The following is a 25,299-nucleotide window of genomic DNA, read 5'->3' as shown; positions in this document are numbered from 1 at the left end:
GATTTCAAACTTCAGTAATGTGATTGGATGGGATGGAGTCTGTCGTTTGAAAGTTTTCCTAATCTTAGTATCGTCGGCTATTTTTGATGGTGGTCCCGCATCCTCTATAAAACTTGAAAGACATTCGTGCCATGATGCTTTCTTACATGTTTGGTTTGAAATTGGTCTAATGGCTTTAAGGACGAGTTAAAAATAGTAGTGGCTGACGCACGCCGGACGTAAAACCATACCATTGCTCACTTGACCGTATGGACCAGTAAACTAAAACACTTAAATATCACTAATCTTTAATATTACAGGTGGCAGGGTATGGTATGATGTGATATAACGAAATGTTGTTAATATCTTATTGAAATATCTTTTTTCAAAAGAAGCGATAAAATTTGATAATACCACAGCTGAATAAAATAGAAAGGTAAACATAATGAAAGGCTTGCTTCTTGTCCAATCTGTATATTTCATTTTTATGTGAACCCTCTCATGTAATATATAATGTGATCCTTGGTGGTAGGATGTCACAAGCGCAGTGTGTACAATAGGCATTATTGCTAAAATCCATCAAAACCAATGATAATGCTGGATTCTTTGATGAATTGAAATTAAAGTTCAAACATTCTTGTTTGACATCATGATAAACGATGTGTGAAAATGTGTTCAGTCAGTGAATGCCTGAGCCTAAATCACAGTGCCCACAACACTTTCTATATCTTTTGCTATCTTCTTCCGTCCATGGTCAATTACGAATGCCCAAATTATTATATAATACCTATTTTTGGTCCTGAAAGCGAATACGTAATCCAAAGTTTGAGACAGTAAATTCAACTATTAAATGTTGAAATCATCATCGTTTCAGATATTGCTGCTTTTTTATTTAAAAACAAATAGCGTTTTCTTTTTTCTTTTTAGTCCACAAGTGTTGATGAAGACTTTGTTGAGCTATTGAACGATATAAAAAGAACTAAAAAGATTGAAATAAAACACGGGAGAGTTCAAAGACCTCTACCCAAATGGAAACTAGTCGAACCACCCGTAAACGTGGAAGCTCTCACAGAAGCCGGTAAATCTAATAATGAAACAAAAGACAAAGAACCACCACCAAAGGAGGGAAATAAATTAAAAGAGGTAGATGAAATGAAAGAGGATGGTGAAAAGGATGAAAGCAAAGAGAACAAGAAAGGGGAAAGCGAAGAGAATGGAGAAAAGAAACAGGAGAGCCAAGAGGATAGAGAAAATAAAGAGGAAAACAAAGAGAGTGGAGAAAATAAAGAGGAAAGCAAAGAGAGTGGAGAAAATAAAGAGGAAAGCAAGGAAGGAATAGAAAAGAAAGACGAGAGTCTTGAAGCTGGAGAAAAGAAAGAGGAAAGCAAGGAAGGAGAAAAGAAACTGGAAAACAACGAGGAAGGGAAGAAAGAGAACATAGAAGAAAAGGCAGACGTTTCATCTGTCGAGGACGAGTTAGAACTCGAACTAGTAAAACTGATGGACAAAGACGAAAAAGAGAAATTAAAAGACAAACTTGAAAGCCAACATACAGTGTATGAGGAGAGCACCGGCACACTCACGCCAGATCTTTCTTGAGAGAGAGAGAGAGAGAGAGAGAGAGAGAGAGAGAGAGACGCAGGCTCTTAGCTTGCAGGCGTTTAGGAAAGACTGGTCAGGACTTACTTATTTCAGTATCTGTCTAATTTCAATGGTGTCGACCTGACAATTTTTTTTTCTCTCTCTCAAATACCTTATTCGATTATACGTTTATTGCACATCCAGCTCTCTCAAACTGAAAGGCTCTTCGCCAGGTCCTTTATCTTGGTTAGCAGCAGAAATGGCATACGGACGTCTTCTTGCCGAAGTGGAAGTCAGACGGAATGAGGTCTTCTCTTGGATGTAAGGATTGGAAGCAAATCCCGCCACCCGTTAGTTACCACTCATGTTCGTGCTTGGAATAAGGTTCTTTCTCGTGGCCTTAATACTATCGAGATAACGTGTATTTGTCTTAAGGATGTCTACTCCAACCCTCTTTCTCTATCATCTTAATAGAGTAATATTTTGGCACATCATTTGTCCGAGTTCGTCATACCATAAACATGTGTCCGCCATCTTAATTGCTTCCCTTAAGGGCTATAATAATTGTATTTTAACTCAATGTTTGACCGGGTTTATGAATTCTGTCAACCAATTATTCTGTTATTACTTGTTCTGTCAACTAATTATTTTGTTTTTACATGATAATTGCAATTTAATTAGTTGTTGATGTAACGACAGTGTTCCTTAATCAGAACGCAGCCAAGTGATCTGTGTTCATTTCAATATAAACTTTGCGGGAAAATATTTTTTTTAAACTTAAAATAGTATCCATGCTCAGTGGGAAACTCATCATTCAAGCCCCTTTCAGTTTCTAATGGCTACTGATGATGAGACATGATAAGACAAAGATCGGTTTTAACCCAGTTCTCTCTCCAATAACCTCCTTTTGCAAAAAAAATGAGGCCACATTCACATGGCCCTTGCTTATCGAGATCCTGGTCGGAAGGCGGGGGGAGGGGAACACTATCCCAGGGAATGAGAAATATCGCCATGACGACCAGGAAGTCTTGTAAACCCTTGTGGAGGACCTTCAAATCATGTTTAGTGCTCAGCCACATTATCAAGTTCTCCCTTCACCTTTAGGCATCCCAAAAGGCTGATGTCATTTTTGCACATCTATTGCTAAAACAGGCCAAAAGATGTGGGGAACATCATTTTTAGTTTTTTAAGGGAACAGATTAGTATTACTTAAAACATATTTTACTACAATTTTTTCCCTACAACAAACTCTCATACTTTTCTCAAATTCTCTTACCAGGTAGTATAGAAGATGATTTTCCATGTGCAGTGCCCAAGTGAAACATTATTACAGTATCATACATATTACTGTTATCATATCTCATATGAAATCAGAACAATATTTTCATTGGTGTATAGCTATTGTGGCTTGTTTGATGACGTGGGTTTAATTTCTTAAGTTAATTAAGTTTTTATCACATATCCAAGTTTACAAAGATTTCTTTAAGCTAAACCTGATATGCCCATCTAATACTTCAACTCTGGTGGCATTTTGCTAAAGCTCCAAATGTTCTACTTGGGATCAAACATTAGTATTGACGTGAGACAGGAAAATCTCATGCTTGGATTCCAAATTCATGCATAGAACTTGGCAAAGTGTAATTCATGTGACTGAATTATGACCCTTTGGGTGGGATTTCCCACGATACATATGATAGATTTTACACAAATTATTGTATTTTTGATGATAATGCAGTGGTTTTAATTTTTTGGCCATGTATCAGTTCTGTTGTGTTTTATGGTGCTGTTAAGCAACATCTTTCACACAAATTGTTTCTAGTGTTTATTTTCAATTTGCATCAACATAAGGAATTTGGTAATTGTTTAAACAAGCAAATAAGCCTCCCCTCTCCTCTCCCCATAAACCTTGAATACTAGGTCATGATTACTTTGATCTTGTTATGTCTTAGATAACTCCATAACCCCCTGAGGGATCTGCATACCCAACTAGATATAGTTTTGTGGTATGATAATATTGGAGATGACTTGCTTACAGACTGATAGCCTTTTCAACATATTGGTGTATGACCATAAATAATTTGCTCAAGGTCAAGAGAATATAATAAGGCATCTTTATATCCAATGTTGTCTGGTTCAGTTCCGTGATTCCTGATACATCTTTCTTACAAGCTGATTGTGATAGATGGATGAATGTGCAAGGCTGGTGGAGAGACATAATTGTTACAACCTGCTCATCAATCAGTGACATAGTATAAATATTTTCACTTTTTCCACAAAATTAACAATTGTAATCTGATTGACACAAAGATTTCTAAATTAAAAATGGTAGAATTGAAACAAAACAATTTCATTGCATTTCTGATGATGACACATACATATTTTATCAGATTTGTGATTTTTGGGTTTCTGGCCATGCCCTTTTTAGCATGATAACGTATACACAGTGGCCAGTAAATTTGGTGGAGGATGGGCCCAGGAAGAACCACTGACCCACAGAAAGCTAATGGAAAGCTTTCTCATATACGAACACGGGTCGAGCCAGGACTTGAGCATATTCAGACTGAGGTGAGATTTGAGTGATCTATAAAGCCACTCTGAGACCTCCATATTTGTCAGCAGAATACAGTCACAGTGTCAAAACATTACTCAAACAAGTGATTTTCAAATTCTTCCCATGACTATTTTATCAACTGAATCTTACAAGGGCATTATTTATTTAAATTCTTAATAAATGACATCAATTAAATATGCATAAGAGAATAAACAAATGTAAAAGGTATCAAATTTTGATTCATACATTTTGGTCTTCCTAGTCATGCCCAATAAAAGAATACACAGGGGCCATAACTGTTTGACCTACCAATCTGACATACATTGATACTTGAGTTTATAATCATAGACACCAATTCTAATACATATTAGGTCATAGTTTATAAGTACTTTTGAATTTATATAAAACAAGCCCATCCACAGGGGCTCTTTCAAAATTTCAACACCATTGTGTTGATAAACAGTCCACCCTCCAAGTATATCCCAGCGTTTGTAGTGTCCATCATGAATGAGGCAGGAGCTCAGCAGGATCCCAGTATTTACAAAGTAAAATAGTCATGCAATGGAGATTAAAATTATTTTTTAAGGTGCTGAAGACTTTCTGTTTTGAACCAGCAACAAGGTACTTTAACGGTAAAAGTAATGATGGTCAATAAACAATAAAATGACTTCATAATACGCAGCAAGTGACGATACAAAATGATGTATTGCATAAATGTAAAGGTTTCTTACATTTTCTAGGATGTACCACATTTCTTCTAACTTTTTGTACCCAATGAACAGTTATTCAATTACAGTCATAATCTTTTTGTTGTAATAAAATTCTGTGGACACAGAAGTTTGTTTTATAACTGAACAATTTTACTTTTTCATACAAATAAAATCTAAAATCCAAAGATAATATACATTAGAATTAATGTATACATCTTAATATTGTACAAAGAAACCCAACAAAGCAGATTTTTAATTAAAAAGTCAGTTTCTTTTTTCACAAGACATGTTGATTCTGTACACACTGGGTTTGTAGATAGAAATCAAACTCCTTGTAAATGAAAACTGGAAACAAACAAGACCTATTGAACTTTCCATTTCCTTTTGAGTTTTCAGTATAATTATGTAAGACTTGTGTGAATATATCTCATATCAGTTCCAATATCCAGTCTGCTGATTGCAGCTTAAAATGCAATAGGTCTCTTAAGATTAATTCATCTTCTCTACAGAGCCAACATTATTTCCCAACTTTTGTTCCTAGGTCTTTTTAACTCTAAGAAATTCACTGTTTATAAATCAGTGTGCAACTTGGTATAGATTTTCAGTCTTTTTTTGATCTATGTTAATGTATATAGTATAGTGTAATGCCAGGTGCTATTCACTTGAGTTTCTCACCTTTGTACTTGCTGACGGAAGCATCACATCTTGAATCAAGGTAACAATGGCCAAAGATCACAGCAAATGTTGTTAACTGCAGGAGTACATATGCACTTACTGATAGAAGGTAATTTTCTTTGGTTAGAATGTGGGCATCATTGTAACACAGACGTTTAGTCTCAGTTTATGCTCAGAATTCTAAATTATAATTTTGGGACTTAAACTAAATGGGAATTTGATTGGATATAAATAAGGTTAATATGTAAAATTATATTACATATCTTTCAAATTCTTTCAGATAATTTCACAAAAGATACAATTATCCTGCTTATGAAAGAAAATTGGTAACCAGGGAGACAAAAATAATTATTAATTATAGACCTATAGAGCTAACAACAATTATTTAGAAAATATTTGAATGTATTGTACTACAATGACGTGAAGTCATAATTTCTGATAGTTTTGTTACAAAACATGATTTAACAGACTTATGACTCTATGTCTTTAAAGAAACTGTCAACTATTATTTAGAGCACAGTAGCCCTATCTTTGCATGTTTTTAGACACTGTCTTTGCATGTCATTAGACACATTTGATATGGTAAATCATTGGACACATTTGATATGGTAAATCATTGGACACATTTGATATGGTCAATCATTGGACACATTTAATATGGTCAATCATTGGATAAATTTGACATGGTCAATCATTGGACAGATTTAATATTGTCAACTATTGGACACATTTGATATAGTCAATCAGTGGACACATTTGATATGGTAAATCATTGGACACATTTGATACGGTCAATCATTGGACACATTTGATATGGTAAATCATTGGACACATTTGATATGGTCAATCATTGGACACATTTAATATTGTCAGCCATTGGACACATTTGATATGGTCAATCACTGGACACTTTTGATATGGTCAATCATTGGACACATTTAATATGGTCAATCATTGGACACATTTGATATGGTCAATCACTGGACACATTTGATATGGTCAATCATTGGACACATTTGATATGGTCAATCATTGGACACTGTTTAAAAAGTTGCTTTGTAGTAAAATACCCATCTAAATAGTTTATATTCTAGTATGGAAAACAGTTGTAATATGTGTGTTGTAATATGTGTGTTGGTGAGGTGCAGTATCCAATTCATGTAATGAGGCATGGAGGTGTTCTTTCACCTTTGTTATTTAATATGTACCTGGATGATTTAAATCACAAGTTGGGACAGTGTCACGTGAGGTTACATATGACACCAAATGTGTTATTTCTTAACAAATTTAGTTTTTCTGATGATATATTATTGTCAAATTCTTCTACTGCAGGTTTAAGGAAATCATTAAAGATATGTGAACATGGCACATTTTAGAATAACATATAATAATATGAATGGTTTTACAATCAACTTCTTTCAATTTACTATCTCCTCCCTCTATACTTTTTAATAAGCATGTTCTTACATATGTCAACAGTTATACATATTTGGTCACATTTTAAAATCCAGTCAATAAGATGATGAATATATGAACAGACATTACAGATTTTTGTATACTCAAACAAACATACTTTTAAGTAAATATAGAAATATTTCTTTGAATATGAAACTTAGATTATTCAAAACTTATTACTGCACAATGTATTGTAAACCTGTGTGGGCAAACTGGAGCAAATGTATGAAAATAAAATTAGTCGTTTGTTATAACAAGTCTTGTATACTATTAAGCCTTACAAGATAGAACAGTGCCTTTAACATGTTTGTAAATTATAATGTATTTAATTTTGATGAATTAATGATAAAATGTGTGTTTTGAATGATGACAAAAATATCTAATAGTATGAATTGTATCCTGAAACCTCTGTGGAATTAAGCTATTCATTTAAAAAGTAAATTGTTCCATCAATCTATGAGGCAAGAAAGAAAAAAAGATCCATCCATGTAGCAAGAAAAATAATAGATCCATCTATGTTGCAAGAATAATACAAGATCCATCTACAAGGCAAGAAAAATAATAGATCCATCTATGTAGCAAGAATAATAATAGATTCATTTATGTAGCAAGAAAAATAATAGATCCATCTATGTTGCAAGAATAATAAAAGATCCATCTACAAGGCAAGAAAAATAATAGATCCATCTATGTAGCAAGAATAATAATAGATCCATTTATGTAGCAAGAAAAATAATAGATCCATCTATGTTGCAAGAATAATACAAGATCCATCTACAAGGCAAGAAAAATAATAGATCCATCTATGTAGCAAGAATAATAATAGATCCATTTATGTAGCAAGAAAAATAATAGATCCATCTATGTTGCAAGAATAATACAAGATCCATCTACAAGGCAAGAAAAATAATAGATCCATCTATGTGGCAAGAAAATAATAGATCCATCTATGTGGCAAGAATGATAATAGATCCATCTATGTGGCAAGAATGATAATAGATCCATCTATGTTGCAAGAAAAATAATAGGTCCACCTATGTGGCAAGAAATGAAAAAAATCCATCTATGAGGCAAGAAAAATAATAGATCCATCTACGTGGTAAGTAAAAAAATTGATCAATCTATATGGCAAGAAAAAATAAAAATAATGAATCCATCTATGTAGCAAGAAAAATAATAGATCCATCTATGAGGCAAGAAAAATAATAGATCCATCTATGTGGCATTAAAAATAATAGATCCGTCTATGTAGCAAGAATAATAATAGGTCCATCTATGAGGCAAGAAATATAATAGATCCATCTATGTGGCAAGAAAATAATAGATCCATCTATGTGGCAAGAAATATAACAGATCCATCTATGAGGCAAGAATAATAATAGATCCATCTATGAGGCAAGAAAAATAATAGAGCCATCTATGTGGCAAGAGAAATAATAGAGCCATCTATGTGGCAAGAGAAATAATAGATCCATCTATGTGGCAAGAAAAATAATAGATCCATCTATGTGGCAAGAATGATAACAGATCCATCTATGTGGCAAGAAAAATAATAGATCCACCTATGTGGCAAGAAAAAAAATAGATCCATCTATGTGGCAAGAATAATACTAGATCCATCTATGTGGCAAGGATAATACTAGATCCATCTATGTGGCAAGGATAATACTAGATCCATCTATGTGGCAAGAATAATACTAGATCCATCTATGTGGCAAGGATAATACTAGATCCATCTATGTGGCAAGGATAATACTAGATGCATCTATGTGGCAAGGATAATACTAGATCCATCTATGTGGCAAGAATAATACTAGATCCATCTATGTGGCAAGGATAATACTAGATCCGTCTATGTGGCAAGGATAATACTAGATCCATCTATGTGGCAAGAATAATACTAGATCCATCTGTGTGGCAAGGATAATACTGGATCCATCTATGTGGCAAGGATAATACTAGATGCATCTATGTGGCAAGGATAATACAAGATCCATCTATGTGGCAAGGATAATACAAGATCCATGTGGCCAGAAAAATCATAGATAGATGGAACAAATTAGTCCTTAAATGTCTTACATAATTTTGCTCTTAACAATGACACAATCCAACACACAAGTATGTATGCAATTTCAAGCAACAAATTAGCACAATTAGGTCTGATGTATGTGAAGCATATATTACAAGAAATTCAGTAGCTTAAAAATAGAGCAATGAAAATCATTAGTATTGTTAGTTTATAATTGTGATTTATATCATTCAAATTTTGTTACATGGCTCTTTACTAATAAAAGACAGGACTTTTTATCATCAAAATAATTTAAAGTTGGTATAGAGGAAGAAAAACCAAAACTAAAAGCATATAAAATATTAGTAAAACACAAATGCACACTCTTTAATATTCACTAAACATAGGTATGATTTTATATATATATATATATATATATATATATATATATATATATATATATATATATATATATATATATATATATATATATATATTGTTGAAAGTGCATATCGTAATAAATCTGTGATTTTAATCACTTCCACATAGCATGTACCATTGCATAAAATTTGACTTGTCCATCTGAAAAGAAATACAAGTACAATATCTCAACTTACAGTTAGCCACTGACAAAGTATGCACAGTTTCTTCAACTTAGTCAGTCATCAAAATATGGTCCACATATTAAACTCTTAAAACAAGAGTCCCTTCAAGGAAATGATGCTCTGCTACCCAAAGAGAATTTCCAGGAATTCAAGACAAGACCATATCCTCCTTTCAATCATTCCTCATATTTTTCAGTGGCATGAAGTTTTAAAATTAGATGCTGTGGTGGACGTATTGGTTGCCAGAGTGACATCATTTTCATTTAGGATCAAGCAGACATCATTATTGAGTCTTTTGGTAAAAATTCCATATCAAAATAAACATCAATTCAGGCAGAGTAATGATAACAAAATTTACAAGATATCATGGTGGCCATATTAGATGAAAATTGGCACCATTTTCATTCATGAGAAATGAGGCATCATAAGAAGTCTTCTCATAAAACCTAATATTGATATGGCCAATCATTTGTGAGGAGCTGAGATCAGATTATTTTCAAGATAAAGTCCAGTTTGCATCATTTTCAGGACAAACTAAGCACTATAAAAACACTTCTGGTGAAAATCCGAGGTTAAAATGACCTTCCATTTAAGAGCAGTAGCTAAAACAAGACTTTTAGGATAGGTGCCAAATAACAATACTGGAAGTCAGATCAGAACCATAATCATTTAGGACCAACAAGACATCATAAGAAATATTCTGGTGAAAACCCTCTGCAGATATGATATTCTGTTTCGGAGGAGTAATAATAAAAGTTTCAATATGGCTTCCATGGTGGCCATAATGGATATCACACTGGCACTATTTCCATTTAGGACCAACAATACATCACACAAAGTCTTTTGGTGAAAGCACAATGCCAATGTGACCAACCATTGAGGTGAAATAGCAATAACAAGATTTTCAAGATGGCCATTGTGTAGGCAATATTGGAGGTCAGATTGGTATCATTTTAATTCAGGACCAACTACACATCATAAGAAGTCTTTCAGTTAAAAGTGATGTTGATATAATGACTGATTATTCAATAGATGTAGCTACAACAAGATTTTCAGGATGGCCAGTAGTTAAAAAATAAGCACCCACACAAAAAATATGCACCATATCTTTGTTTACTACCCAAAAATTATGTACCACAAGTCCAAAGTAAGCCAACTAGAAAATATGCAGATCTTCAATGTGAGAGTTAGCCATTTGCAAAATATGCACTGTATCTTCAACATATAGTTGCCCAATCACGACATGCACATGAACTCTTCAGATTAAAATTAGCCATCCATAAAATAAACATGATAGCTTTGACTTTGTTTGATATTTTGCCAATCAGTTAGCTACAAAGCAGTCACAACAGATTCTGGTAAATGTGCAAACAAACAAGAGTCAAACAACTTAGGCTAAACCATATGTATAACATTGTGAACAACAGTGGTCCAGTCTGCAACATTTATTACAATGCAATAAAATATAGGTATGCCTTGCCACCTACTATTTAAAGTGCAATACAAATAAGAGCAGAGCTAAAAATGCAGTAAAGTTTCACTTATCCAAATTAGCTAAAATTACTGATTAAGGAATTTTCTTATTATTCATTTCTGGTAATTACCTTTTTCCTTTCTTATAAAATATAATATTACCAAAATTTTTTTGAGCAAATACTGATATATGTCAGGTCCAACTAAAAATAAATTACTGAGCCTAATGTGCTGTCACATGAATAGACACAGAGTTCTGTGTTGTTTGTTCTAGTGATTTCTCCAAATAGAGTTCTGTGTTGTTTGTTCTAGTGATTTCTCCAAATAGACAGAGTTCTGTGTTGTTGTTCTAGTGATTTCTCCAAATTGAGTTCTGTGTTGTTTGTTCTAGTGATTTCTCCAAATAGACAGAGTTCTGTATTGTTTGTTCTAGTGATTTCTCCAAATAGACAGTTGTATTGTTTGTTCTAGTGATTTCTCCAAATAGACAGAGTTCTGTATTGTTTGTTCTAGTGATTTCTCTGAATAGGCAGAGTTCTGTATTGTTTGTTCTAGTGATTTCTCCAAATAGACAGAGTACTGTTGTTTGTTCTAGTGATTCCTCCAAATAGACAGTTCTGTGTTGTTTGTTGTAGTGATTTCTCCAGAGTTCTGTATTGTTTGTTCTAGTGATTTCTCCAAATAGACCCAGATCTATCAGCATATTATGCAAGCTATTTCTATTTCTATGACTTATGAGAATATAAATTTGCGATATTATACCCAATGAACACTTTGATCCACATTTCGTCCTGTCATGTTTTGAGTGGATTTATTTGACTTTCATTCTGTGTCATGTTTTGAGTGGATTTATTTGACTTTCATTTTTGTGTCATGTTTTGAGTGGATTTATTTGACTTTCATTTTTGTGTCATGTTTTGAGTGGATTTATTTGACTTTCATTGAATTATGTATTTTTTTTGGTATATTTTACAATGTTGTAGATAAATCTCTGTAATCTGTTCTTTTAATAAGCTAATTTTGCACGTTTATCATATAGGTTTCGTCTTCTTTATCAGGAACCACATAGGATCTACTGCAAATAAGCCTCATAAAGGCTTTATGATTATTTGTAAGCAGCAATGTACACCTGTTTTGTATAATGCATTACTATGTTTGAATTACATTGAATATTATCTGTGTTTCTTGCTTTTATGCTTTTTTAATGTCTTGAAAATTAATACATTTGCAGGAACACATAATTACTAACATTACTCTCTCAGTAGCTGAATTTACCTATCACTACTAACAGACCACCCTACCTCTGCTCAGTACTAAATGTACCTATTTTCATGGCCATGACTATTAAAACCATTTAATGCAGACAGACAGACAAGAGAGGTACAGTGGTAACAATACACAGAACATTTCAATATATTGTACTTCTGCTATAAGCTGCCATAAATCATATTATTAGAAAGTAAAATATAAGGTTCACATAATCAAAATAAATTGTTGGGTTCCATATTGTTCAAAATCAAACCTTTGAAACCATATCCAGATAGCAAAAAGGTCATTACAGAAGTCAAATTTGTTGAAATTAAAATGTAATTTTTGTGGGGGTAAAAACTAAATACAAACTAAACACCAAGTACAATTCTGTTTTTATTGTGTTGATATATCCTCTGATACTAGTCCCCAGTCCTTAATGATTATTCCTATCAAATTGATGTCTAGTATAAAGTCAGATAAGAATAGTCTCCTTTTGGATATCTGGCTTGACTCGGCCTACATGTCCAAGTGTCAGTCAGTTATTACTGGAGTGAAGGTGTACACTACAGAAGGGTGTGCCTGCATTATGACTACCGGTACACAAGTTTTATTGAAGAAACATATTTTACCATTGAAACAATGATTACTCTTTCAAAGAATGTTACCTGATCATAATATGTTAGGAGAATTGGTATGATGAAGAAGGAGTTAATCTCTTTAGACCAGAAGTGGCCTAGGCTCAAGTCTCCTAACAAATTGGAAGCAGCTTCAGATTGATAATCCATGGTCCTTGGTCTGGATAACCTATTGGCTATAATTAGCCAAATGTATCTGGATAACCTTTGGGCTGGGACTAGTCCATTATAGACCTCTCCCTCAATAACTTGCACACAAGGGGATCCAAAAACATAGACTGCACTATAAGCAGGGGCGCGAGTTATCGAGGGACCTCCATAACAATATAAATTGATACCATCCTTGCTGGACATAGAGAAAACCATGTGGGGGAGGGGGGAGCAAACTGGTCTGTTGAATGGCTGAATACTCCTTTTAAAATTGTGTTGGGAATAGTTGGGAGTAATTGTCAGTAAAGTGCATTTCTAACAATGTTATTTGTTTTGATGTAAAAGTTACCTTTATTTTCATGATGTCCAACCACTGAGAGAAAATTATTATTGTTGTTCCAAACTGGTTTTAACAAACTTTACATGTAAGTGAAAAAATTTTGTATTATATCACTGCTTTATATTTTTGTTGAGTAGTCTGGTTCCCTGATCGTTATTCTTCCTGCTTTGCTCTCTAATCTTGTGGAATGCAATTCAAGGAGCATTCTAAGCAGGGAACCAGACTAGTTATTGATTCAAATTCACAATCAAACAAGATTCCTTTTGTTTATAAAAAAACCCAATTAGTTTGTGAAAGAGCTGTCGTCATCGAAAGTCAATGTTTTATATTGTTCTGTAATAAAATATTGATGCCATGATTTCATTGCAAGTAATAGTGAAATTTCTTCTCATCCATGAGGAAATCTCCGAGTGCCAATTCAGGAATTGTAAATTAACAACAAACTCTGAAACTAGCCTTTCATTAATAAAATGTATTTGTGAAACAGCATCATACATCATCAAGTATTCATTTTGCTTGGTTGTCTTGATATCGTTGATCACTTTTGTGAATGAGTATGCTAATTTAAAGTAGTTTGATTATATGATGTCCCCAAAAATTGTAACAGTGTTTGATTGATCGCTTGAAATGAGGTGATCTGACACTAGACTGGCGCCACTAGCTCTTATGCAGGTTGGATTTGCATTCTTTTGAAATTTTCAATTAGTCCACCCCCTTTATTTGATACAAAAGACATAATTAACATGGTAATTCACGGAGGTTAGCTTTTAATTCAGTGCAACAATACAACAAATACTTACTCAAATTTGGTATAAAAACACCGCCGGTACTTAATTAGGTTCTCAAAGAAACGATCATGGACATAGCTGTTATGGTAGATTGATGTATTTCATGTTTGAATAGAACAGGGTACATTGTATTTATGATCATTACACTTAAGCTGAACTAAACTGTATAACTAAAATGCATTTCACTTGACAAAAAACATATTTAACTGGTATTTATTTTATTAAAGTGGCCTTTTGATGAAGGGTCCAAGAAATAAGAGGTTACCAGGAATGATTCAAACTATAAAATTTGGGTCCCTCATCACTAGAATTGGGAATTTTTCATTCCTAAACGAGTATTTTTTTTAGGGAATTTTTAATACATGGTTTCAAACCTGCTATTAAAAACTGAATCACTTGTAATTTTTGGTGCAATTTATTTTCAGTAGGATTGGACCCTTTACACCAGATAAAAAGTTGACATTATAAACCAAAATTACCTATACTTATATAATTTTGGTTTGTAGAGAAGCTGCTGTTTGAAATAGTATTGGTAACAGAAGTTGCTATAGTTGTTGTGTACTTAGCATAAAAAGTATTGCTTATGACAAGTCCTTAATAGGAAAGAAATGTATCTGTTTATTTATCTAACATATTAAGGATGCATTAAAATAATTATGTTTATTCTAGCAGGTGTTACTGGCATAAAGCGTCCTACAATCATACTGCACTATTAGTTTCATACTGAATTAAAGTACTGAGTTTTAAAAAATAGGAATCTCTGCAGCATATTTACCAAAGTCAACAACTAAAATACTGAACACTATTTAAAACTTTATTCCATTTTCAATAAAAACACATGAAAAAGAATGTCATTAAAAATGATTTGCTTCACTGGAAGTAAAGTAGTCTAAAAGTCATTTAGCATTTCAAACTAAACCAAGCATACCTTGGCAGATGAATCCGTGCTGAATACAAGCAATTCCATACAAGCATCAACCATTATCAATATGTACTGTCTAATATCCAAACAGCTAGTCAACAAAAAGTTTTTAATTAGAGAAGAAATAAATAGGTCACAATGGAAATGAGGAGCTGTCTATGCCCACTGGCTTCTTGGCAATGCAAATGCTGGAGAATCTCAATACTTGCAGGGTCCACGCTAGTATTTTGTAAACATATCAAAAGAGGACGTCTGCTATGGAAGAGGTTACCAATCTTCAACTGTAACCTTTTTTCAAGGATGCCATTTTCTGTTGCACAGCTATGGTTAAGTGAAAGAAGAAATGTTTTAATATTTAAAAATAAAAAAAAATTTCAATAATACTTATCATCATTTTAATAATGTGATATGAAAATATATAAAAATATTAGTCTAAAGTGACTTTTTGGAAGTGTCTACACCCACTTCACCTTATTTTTCCCAACTTTGCCTATTCAGGCAGCTGGAGAGGTAATTTCATCACAATATTGTTGTCTAGCCTAGACCCTAACTTATTATAAATAAATTCACTAAAAAGCAATGCCACGTTTGTATGACTGAGATGATTTCTAGTAAGGAAAAGGGTAAATTTATTTTTCTGATTTAGTAACACATGTAACAGATATGAATGGAATGGGGGAAAATTCCTGGCAAGCAACAATACTAAATTAAGTTGAGATATTTAAAAAGAACAATTCTGGGCAAGCCAGGTCACCCAAATTAATATAGCAGAATCACCTCAGGGTCTTAAGATGGAGGATTGATTGTGAATGAATAGGAGTCTGTTTTAGCAACAAAAGCAGGGCCTATCGCAAGAGAAACCAAGCCATCTTGACAGAACTGTGAAAGAGCAAGGGAGTCACTTATTCTGCCTGCCATATCCAGTGAGCAAAAAGCATGTTATATATAAGAGATAATGTTCAAATGGAGTCTCATTCAGCCATCTCAAAATCCATGGCATGTTTAGTTTCAAATGGTGAGCAAGTATTTTGGTCTGGATCAATCAAAATTGACAGAATGTCAAAAAGATCTTTGTTTGATCTGTGCTCCCTTCCATTATGCCTGAACATGTCCAATATCATGGAATGATAGCCCTTGATGGGGATGAGGGCTAGCTTTCTCTCTTTGAATAGAGAGAAGAAATGTAGCAAAGTATGTACTGAGACAGATTCAATATACAGTCACTCACACCAATGGGAGATAACTCTTGCCCAAGTCATTCTGTTCATCAGTTGCTCTGAGAAGAGCTTCTTTCTCAGGACTTGCTTGATATAAGTGATGCATGCAGGTTTAACAAATCTGGATTCAGGTGAAAAACCCACATTTATGGTTATATGTGCATTGGCAAGATTTTCCTGTGTGTCTATACCATTAGATTCAGGTTACTGAACCATGACTATTGGATTTGTTTCTGTTCACAAAGAACAAAAGATGAACAAGATTTTTTCAAGGTTTACTTATAACCTTTACAGAATGAAAAATAACTGCCCCCCCCCAATGTTAACATGTAAGTTATCAATTTTCTTATACATTTATGTGTGTTTACGGGTGAATGGTTTCTGTGAGAAAAACTTCAGTGAACTGACTTGTTTGGATACTGCACAATATACATAGCACAATGGGACTTTGTGGATCCTGACCACTGTGTCATAGTGGGGTTTCATACCTTGATGATATGTATACATATAGACAAGTATATATTATCATTAGTACTGACTGAATATTTGTACAAATGATAGATTTATTTTGCTGTATGTATCAAACATGCCACCATCAATTTCTGTAACAAATTTATAATATATATCTGCAGATGGTTGTTGGGCTTAATGCAAACAAAGATCATTCATCTGAAGCAAATTATGAAGAAAAGACAATTGTTGGCCAGGTTAACAAGTACAACACATCATTACTGAAATGATTTTTCAGTACTCATGACCCATGTATGGAAAATTAAGATGGCATGGAATGAATAACAATGATGAAGTTAACTAAACATTTATTCAGGAATAAAGGTGGAGTAAGAAAAAGGTAGAAAACAGATGGAGTGTACTACCCTGCAGAAAGAAAACTCCAATATTTTGCTCCAACAATGGAAAGGCATGTTACAAAATAGAACTTGTGAGGCCCTCATAAGAAGTATCCACAATGGAAGCAGTACCTAACTATAGGCTATATGGTGTCAAAGGCAAGTTGCAAAGGGAGACTATTCTTGTCTGACTTCCTATCAAGGCAAGCAGACAAAAACTAAACACCATTGTACAAACCAAGGAGATTACTGGATTTGATAAGAACTGAACATACTCATAACGTGTTATGACTGGGTAATGTAACTGAAGAAGAAACAAGTGTTAAGCAAAAGATAGTATCTCATCTGCAGACTGCATTATGATTCTCTTTACTACACACAGACAAAATATATATTCCTACCGTCAGATTACAAAGGTACTTTATTCACATAGTAACAGTTTACCAAAGCTCTAATGGAATAAAATAATTGATAAAAGATATATGACTTTTACCAACAGACTGTTAACAATGCAGCCATTGCTGCTGTAAAATAATATATGTATGTACATACATACACATTGCCATTCATAATGCAGCCCCATCAGATCTGATACATGTCTTGCTATTCAGAGGCATCACAATATCAAGGCACTTATCATTTTAACATAGAAAAACTTTGTTGTATACAAGAGAAGATTTAATTACAGTAAAGTTCATGTGAACTATAAATTCAAGTGGTAGCTGCTTAGTTTTAAAGTCTTGACTTGAGGCATGAGCAATGCCAACAATTTCTATCTCCATGTCTCAGTGTTCTTGACTATAGGCATGAGCAATGCCAACAATTTCTATCTCCATGTCTCAGTGTTCTTGACTATAGGCATGAGCAATGCCAACAATTTCTATCTCCATGTCTCAGTGTTCTTGACCCTTTCCACATCAACAAATTGATGTACCCACAAAAATTTAACTTGTAGCAAAACCACAAAACAGTATAACAGTATTGTTGGAAATAAATTGACAGTCAAATGTGATGACACAGGCATAAAAAGAGTATTTGATTTCTATAATATTATATGAATATTTATTTCTGCTTTGTATCCATAATTAAAAAAACACTTATTTTGATAAGCAAAAAGGGTTCTGAAAATGATTCAAAAATTATGAAAATGTCCTTGCTTGGGCTTAGGTAAGATGTCCAGTGAATGAAAGACATTCAGCCCATCTATATGTAACATAAACAGAGCACAAACAAGAGTACCACACACAAAATATCGTACGTCCATCTCATGAGCTTTGACCCATCTAATGTCCTCGATCTCTGAACCAGGGAAATGATTCCTGCATGATAAGCTGCGAATCCTGGTAAAGTGTCATCAAGATTTAAAACCTGACAGAGTAGATGTGTAGACAAGCCAATGGCTTACTTTGTCCTTGCTGTGACCCTGACCTTGAAGCAGGGAGTATAACCATGAATATGCAAGATTCTGTCAAGTCAAGATACATAACTGATTAAGCTTCTTTAAAACATCTTTGATAGTTCAAAACATATAATGTGGACATGGATAGCAGTCATATTATTACACTTTCCTGAGTTATGACACTGACCTTGAGGAAGTAGGTGTGATTATGGTATGCAACACTGTCTATACATGATGTATAATTGGCAAAAATTTCATTAAAAATAAATTCAGTGGTTCAATATTTTTCTCCTGACAAGGATACAAGTCTCTGAATTTACATTTTCCCATGCCATGACCTTGACACTGAGGCTAACGACATGGTTACAGTATGTTACATACCATCTACCTGTAGTCATGATGCATAAATGGACAAAGTTTCATCAAAATACCAATTGTTACAAAGTTTTGGTCCAGACAAGCATACGTTAATGGACAGATGGTAAATACAAGATATAAAACATGAGATCCGCATATAAAAAAACTGACAGCAAATCTCACCTGAGTGCTTATAAACCTACTTTTTAAAAAACCCACATCTAACAAATGTGTAAATAGTACAATGGCATGATATTACCAAAAAATCTTTACTTCTTTTCATGACTAAACAGTGAATGATGTAAGGACAATGAACACAAGTTTGCAAGAAGGTTATATACATTATTTTGTACAAAAGATCCTAAAAATGTCCAGACTAAAATTATTTCTTCATAAAAAAGTTACTGAATTTCCTAATTTAAAAGTAAGATGACATTTTTTCTTTCTATAATTATTCATGCATCTAAAAAAAATGTGCAAGAAAAATGAAAGCCAGTATGGTATATACTGAACTCTGCTTGAAAAGTATTCTCTGTTCAGCTTGGGGACTGACCTGTATCAAAATGGAAAAGTAATGTAAGGATGTGAAATGTTCAAGGTAAAAGAAAACTACACATGTACATTGTTGCAAGTGGCTGGATGCAAAGAATTTGATGACCTATTTGTGTATTATACCACATTAAATGAGATCTTTCCCCTCATTTCAAACAAAACACAAATGTGGCTTTGTTACATACCCACTGGATATGCTCTCCATGTATATTTTTAAATATCTGAAGAACCCACCATAGGTGTAGCTTCTTTATTTCCTCCCAAAACCCTAAGCATTCTTCAAATATGCCCATTAAGTTTCATGATTGTTCATAAAACTGTGTCAGGGAAAATGAGCTAAATGTAACACTCAGCAGTGATGCCTACACTGTGAACAATGAAAATAATGCCATCAAAAAAGGATACATATTATCTACACTTTGCAACTGAGATGAAACTTCACTTTCATTCTATAGTTTCTTAGAATAATATAGGTTGAGGTAGCCCATTAGAGTGCGCTGCATGTTTCAGATGTGCTGATAATATATAGGGTGCATCCTCATTCATACATGAAGATTGCTTTTGGCATGTCCAAAACGTAATGAAATACAGATTTTTAAAAAACCTAAAAAATATCTGATAAAGTGCTGACTAAAAAGTCAATAATTTGAGACCTTATGAAACTTTTATAAAATATGAGTTTCCATTAATAAATTAATTAAAAATAACAAGTCATTTCAATTTTGCCAGTGACACTGTTACTATTAAAAGCTGCATGTGTCCAGAGTTTCCTAAGGTTACAAGAAAAGTTGGATATTTAAATATATTCATTTCATATCTACAATCTTCACTGATCAAACAAAGATTCTACTTTGTCTTTAAAACCTATTACATTATGAAGGTTGATATTCACAGCAGTATTTTAAAAAACTTGACAAATAAAACAAAAGTTTGATAAAAATTCCAAGTAAACAGTCATAATGTTAAACATGAAAAATTAAATGGCTTAAAAAGTAATGTTTTAAATATATATAATAACATTGCAAATACTGTAGCATTCTCCCAAAAGATAAAGGAGGTAGTTCAGTTACAAATTTTTTTATACTGACAAAAAGAAACCAAGCATGCCTGTGTGTATCCACCATTCATGCACACAAGCATACAGGCACATCAAATCACTGGTAAAGCTGGTACAAAAGCATGTCTGATTATTGCTGCCCATTTTTATATGAACGTGAATATTTCTTTTATTAGGCAACTTTTTTTTCAGGCACACAATCAATGTTTTTGGTACACCGATAAATTATATTCAAGTTAAAATAAATACTTTGAGGAGTATTAGAAAATTAGATGAGATTCAAAACATTATAAAAAGGCATAACACCGGTTAGGCACTTTGGTGGGAACATAATTGTAAACAATATTCATTACATATAGTCCATAAAATGCATTTTAAAAACTTTAATACAAAATGCTAATACTGTGGACAATGCACTGGCATACCACTGTTGTCAATTAACCGTGACACATACATGTACGTCTTGCTATCTTATGGGTTCAAAAAATCTATGAATCCACTTGCCTGGTCAGCAGCTACTACAAATTTCTACTTGCCCTGTCAGTCAAGCACTAAAAATGTTTGCTTGCCCTGTCAGTCAAGCACTAAAACTTTTAGTTATTACAGAAACATAAAAGCTGATGTTAACAACCAAAATTTGATTCTTTGAAAGGTTGTTTTCCAAGAGTTCATTTTGACACCCTCCTAACACAAGCTGCAATTAAGGCATGACTTTACTGAAGAGTGAAGCACTTGTATCAGCTTGATCAAAACAAATGCAAAAAAACTTCTAATGGCATATACAGACTTTCGCCAAAGAGAAAGTTGCCAATACTTTTGACAGAAAATCATCATTTATGAGAAAAACAGGTCAGCCCTATATCAGCTCTGACTTGAAAAATTTATTTTGAACTGGGCAAGTGAATTTTCAACCCCTGTATCAGTTAATGAAGCTGTGAATAAAACGTGAATAGCATGCTGTAACAATGACTAAGAGCACCAGGCAATATCTTCGCGACACATTCCAATAAACCAAAGGAACATCATTCTGTTCTTCTCTGTGTACTTGTCCAGATTAAATGGGTCATTGCTGTAGTCCCACTTCACTGCCTCTGAGTGAGTCTGAAATGGTGAATACAATAATACAAAAACTTAGCAAAATTTCACAACTTTTTAAATTCTGGTTATGGAGAATTAGTCCTCAACTTTACTATTCTTTTTTTTGTTTTCCTTAGTTTTTCAAGGACTAAACTTAAAAGAACAAAAACAAATTGATGTTGGGCTATTGTAACATAATCAAAATCAAATACTGAACGAATCCAAATCCAACAACTATCATCATCAATCAGTCTGTAAGGCTCTAATGTCAATAAAATATTTTTTATATAAAAATTATCAGAAAAATTAAATATTAAAGTTAAGGATGTATTAATTTGATCTTATTGCAATCGGACTGATTATGATCCGTCGTGGTCAGTTCACAAATCCATCTGTCAGATCATGCAACCTGACCTCTCTCATCATAAATTGACACAGGCTGCCCATATCTAAAGACAGACTGAGACAGGCTGACCATTAGGGCTGTAACGAATACAGGGGGTGGCAAATATGATACATATCATGAATACAGTGTGATGAACACAAATATTTATTCATGAATATTCAGTAAAGAGAATCAAGAACAGAAAAAAAGAACAGTTCTTAATCTAAAGTTAGTTGACTCATTGGTTACTCAGTGTCTTTGTTACTAGTCTTAGTAACATAAAGTAGTTTAAATAATAATATTCTTCTTTAAAAAGATGAGCATTTATCTAGTTGAGAGCTGCCCTTTGGGCACTTATAAAGTCCCCTGCAGTACTGAATAATCTCTCACTTGGGACATGATTTCAGATATATTTTCAGCAGATTTTAAATTTTAACTTTATTAGTAAATCAGATCAATAGACCCAGGTTGCTAATCTAAAATTGTTATTGAAAGCATTTATAAATATTGGACCGTAAAGGTTCAATTTTAAAGGTGGATAAGTCTGACAACAAGAACAACATTAAAAGTTTATAAATAAATATTAAATAGTAACAAATACCTGATAATAAATATCCTGTTGATATTTTTAGCTTCTTTCATTACATATTTATTGCCTTTTTGTACTTAGAAATCCGAATTATGTCCATACAGCTGATTTATATTTAGCCAAAAGCTTTAATATTTCAGCTGACATTTTTGTGGGAATTGCAAGATAGTTTTTGATTGTCATATAATGCATCCATGGAAAATGAAACTGACTTAAAATCTTTGTCAATATAACTACTGAACAATACTGAAAAAATTATTATTCAAAAACAGTAAACAACTTTATTTAATAATTTATTAAAGTAATTAAAGTCATGAGTGTAAAAAAAATGAGACTGAGTCTTTTGACTTCCGAAATAACCAGTCTGATGTAATATGTTTATACTGTGATAGAAACAACAAACTATGCTTTAAATCAATGAAAGGTCAAGGTTACATGGAAATAAAGTTAGTACTGGACTAATGGGTATATGTTAAGATCTATGTTAAACTATCTGTATTACATTTAAAAAAAAAAAAACAGCAGCGAATACTGAACACAATTTGAATATGGGACGTTTTCGATTCACTGAATATTCAAGTGTATCATTACACCTCTACTGACATTTTTAAATACAGACTGAGACAGGCTGACCATAATGAAACACAGACCAAGACAGGCTGACCATACTGAAACACAGACTGAGACAGGCTGACCATACTGAAATACAGACTAAGACAGGCTGACCAAACTGAAACACAGACTGAGACAGGCTGGCCATACTGAAATACAGACTAAGACAGGCTGACCAAACTGAAACACAGACCAAGACAGGCTAACCATATTAAAACACAGACTGAGACAGGCTGACAATATTAAAACACAGACTGAAACAGGCTGACCATATTGAAACAGACTGTGACAGGCTGGTCATATTTAAACATAGACTGAGACAGGCTGACCATATTGAAATACAGACTGAGATAAGCTGACCATATTTAAACATAGACTGAGACACGCTGACCATTGTGAAACACAGACTGAGACAGGCTGGACATACTGAAACAAAGACTGAGACAGGATGACCATACTGAAACACAAACTGAGACAGGCTAACCATATTAAAACACAGACTGAGACAGACTGACCATATTGAAACAGAGACTGAGACAGGCTGGCCATATTTAAACACAGACTGAGACAGGCTGACCATACTGAAACACAGACTGAGACAGGCTGGCCATATTTAAACACAGACTGAGACAGGCTGGCCATATTTAAACACAGACTGAGACAGGCTGGCCATATTAAAACACAGACTGAGACAGGCTGGCCATATTGAAACACAGACTGAGACAGGCTGACCATATTAAAACACAGACTGAGACAGGCTGACCACATTTAAACACAAACTGAGACAGGCTGGCCATATTTAAACACAGACTGAGACAGGCTGACCATATTTAAACACAGACTGAGACAGGCTGACCATATTTAAACACAGACTGAGACAGGCTGACCATATTTAAACACAGACTGAGACAGGCTGACCATATTTAAACAGACTGAGACAGGCTGGCCATATTTAAACACAGACTGAGACAGGCTGACCATATTTAAACACAGACTGAGACAGGCTGACCATATTTAAACAGACTGAGACAGGCTGGCCATATTTAAACACAGACTGAGACAGGCTGACCATATTTAAACACAGACTGAGACAGGCTGACCATATTTAAACAGACTGAGACAGGCTGGCCATATTTAAACACAGACTGAGACAGGCTGGCCATATTTAAACACAGACTGAGACAGGCTGACCATATTTAAACACAGACTGAGACAGGCTGGCCATATTTAAACACAGGGCCCAAAGAACAGTGATTTTCAATGAAAAGAACAGAATCCATTTCTGAATTCATAAAATTAAGTGTTCTCATAAATATAATTATTTGCTAAACCATAAAAATTAATACCCAAGAAAATAACTGAACTGGCATTATACAAAGGTATGATGGGAATGTAGAAGATAAATTTCATATCTAACAAATCTCACCAACTAATACATAAACTTGGACTCACCAAAGGCGGTGGCCAAACTCTCCTGCATGTCCCCCTGTTGATATGCTCCAGGTAGGCGTCTTTCAATGATGTCTTACTCCTCAGGTTCAAACAATGGTTACACAACTTGCACTTCTGGAAATTGAATATAATAAAAACATGCTGAAAAATTAACAAATGCAAATATATCAAATATTGATTCTAATGGCTCTGATATAATCTTTCTAAAAACATTCACACATGTATTTTTGAAATGATAAATTCTAGTTATAGTCCCAGCTTGTGTTGTCTGTAAAGAGAATTTGCAAATATCATCTTGTGGGAAGTGCAGAAAACACCACTTTCTTCCCCCTAGGGGTTGACTGCAGGAAATGGATATATTTGACTCTTCCCATTGGGAAGGAGCTGTTCCTCATCATTGTAATGAGTTTATTTAAAAGCGGTAACACAATTAGCTGAAGAACTAATCTTCCTCACAAAGGAACATATATATATATATATATATATATATATATATATATATATATATATATATATATATATGTATGTATATATATATATATATATATATATATATATATATATATATATATATATATATATATATATATATATATATATATATATATATATATATATTATTCACACACAA

At 33.5% G+C, this 25,299-nt stretch overlaps 2 protein-coding genes across 4 annotated transcripts in view; one reads left to right on the top strand and one right to left on the bottom strand.

Annotated features, from left to right (window-relative positions):
• LOC149808118 (uncharacterized) overlaps positions 1-13,776 on the top strand; it is a 42,807-nt gene extending 29,031 nt beyond the window's left edge. For both annotated transcript variants that reach the window (XM_089973535.1, XM_089973543.1), the window contains exon 10: positions 907-13,776. In XM_089973535.1, the coding sequence (XP_089829661.1) occupies positions 907-1,578 (672 nt within the window). In that variant the 3' untranslated portion in view covers positions 1,579-13,776. The remainder of the gene's footprint in view (positions 1-906) is intronic.
• Positions 13,777-15,001: 1,225 nt separating this feature from the next.
• Positions 15,002-25,299, bottom strand: part of LOC149808117 (putative tubulin polyglutamylase ttll-15) — a 90,200-nt gene continuing 79,902 nt past the window's right edge. Inside the window, exons 14-15 of one of the 2 annotated variants that reach the window (XM_089973552.1) lie at positions 24,669-24,782; positions 15,002-21,654 (exon numbers count right to left, since the gene is read on the bottom strand). In XM_089973552.1, the coding sequence (XP_089829678.1) occupies positions 21,523-21,654; positions 24,669-24,782 (246 nt within the window). In that variant the 3' untranslated portion in view covers positions 15,002-21,522. The remainder of the gene's footprint in view (positions 21,655-24,668; positions 24,783-25,299) is intronic. The other variant, XR_016424058.1, reaches the window with a different exon arrangement.

This window comes from Sinohyriopsis cumingii, chromosome 1 (genome assembly GCF_028554795.1).
Source record: "Sinohyriopsis cumingii isolate HCF-2022 chromosome 1, ASM2855479v2, whole genome shotgun sequence".
Taxonomy (NCBI): Eukaryota; Metazoa; Mollusca; class Bivalvia; order Unionida; family Unionidae; genus Sinohyriopsis; species Sinohyriopsis cumingii.
Note: the sequence above shows the minus strand (reverse complement) of the source record. Positions and strands in the feature narration are given on the sequence as shown.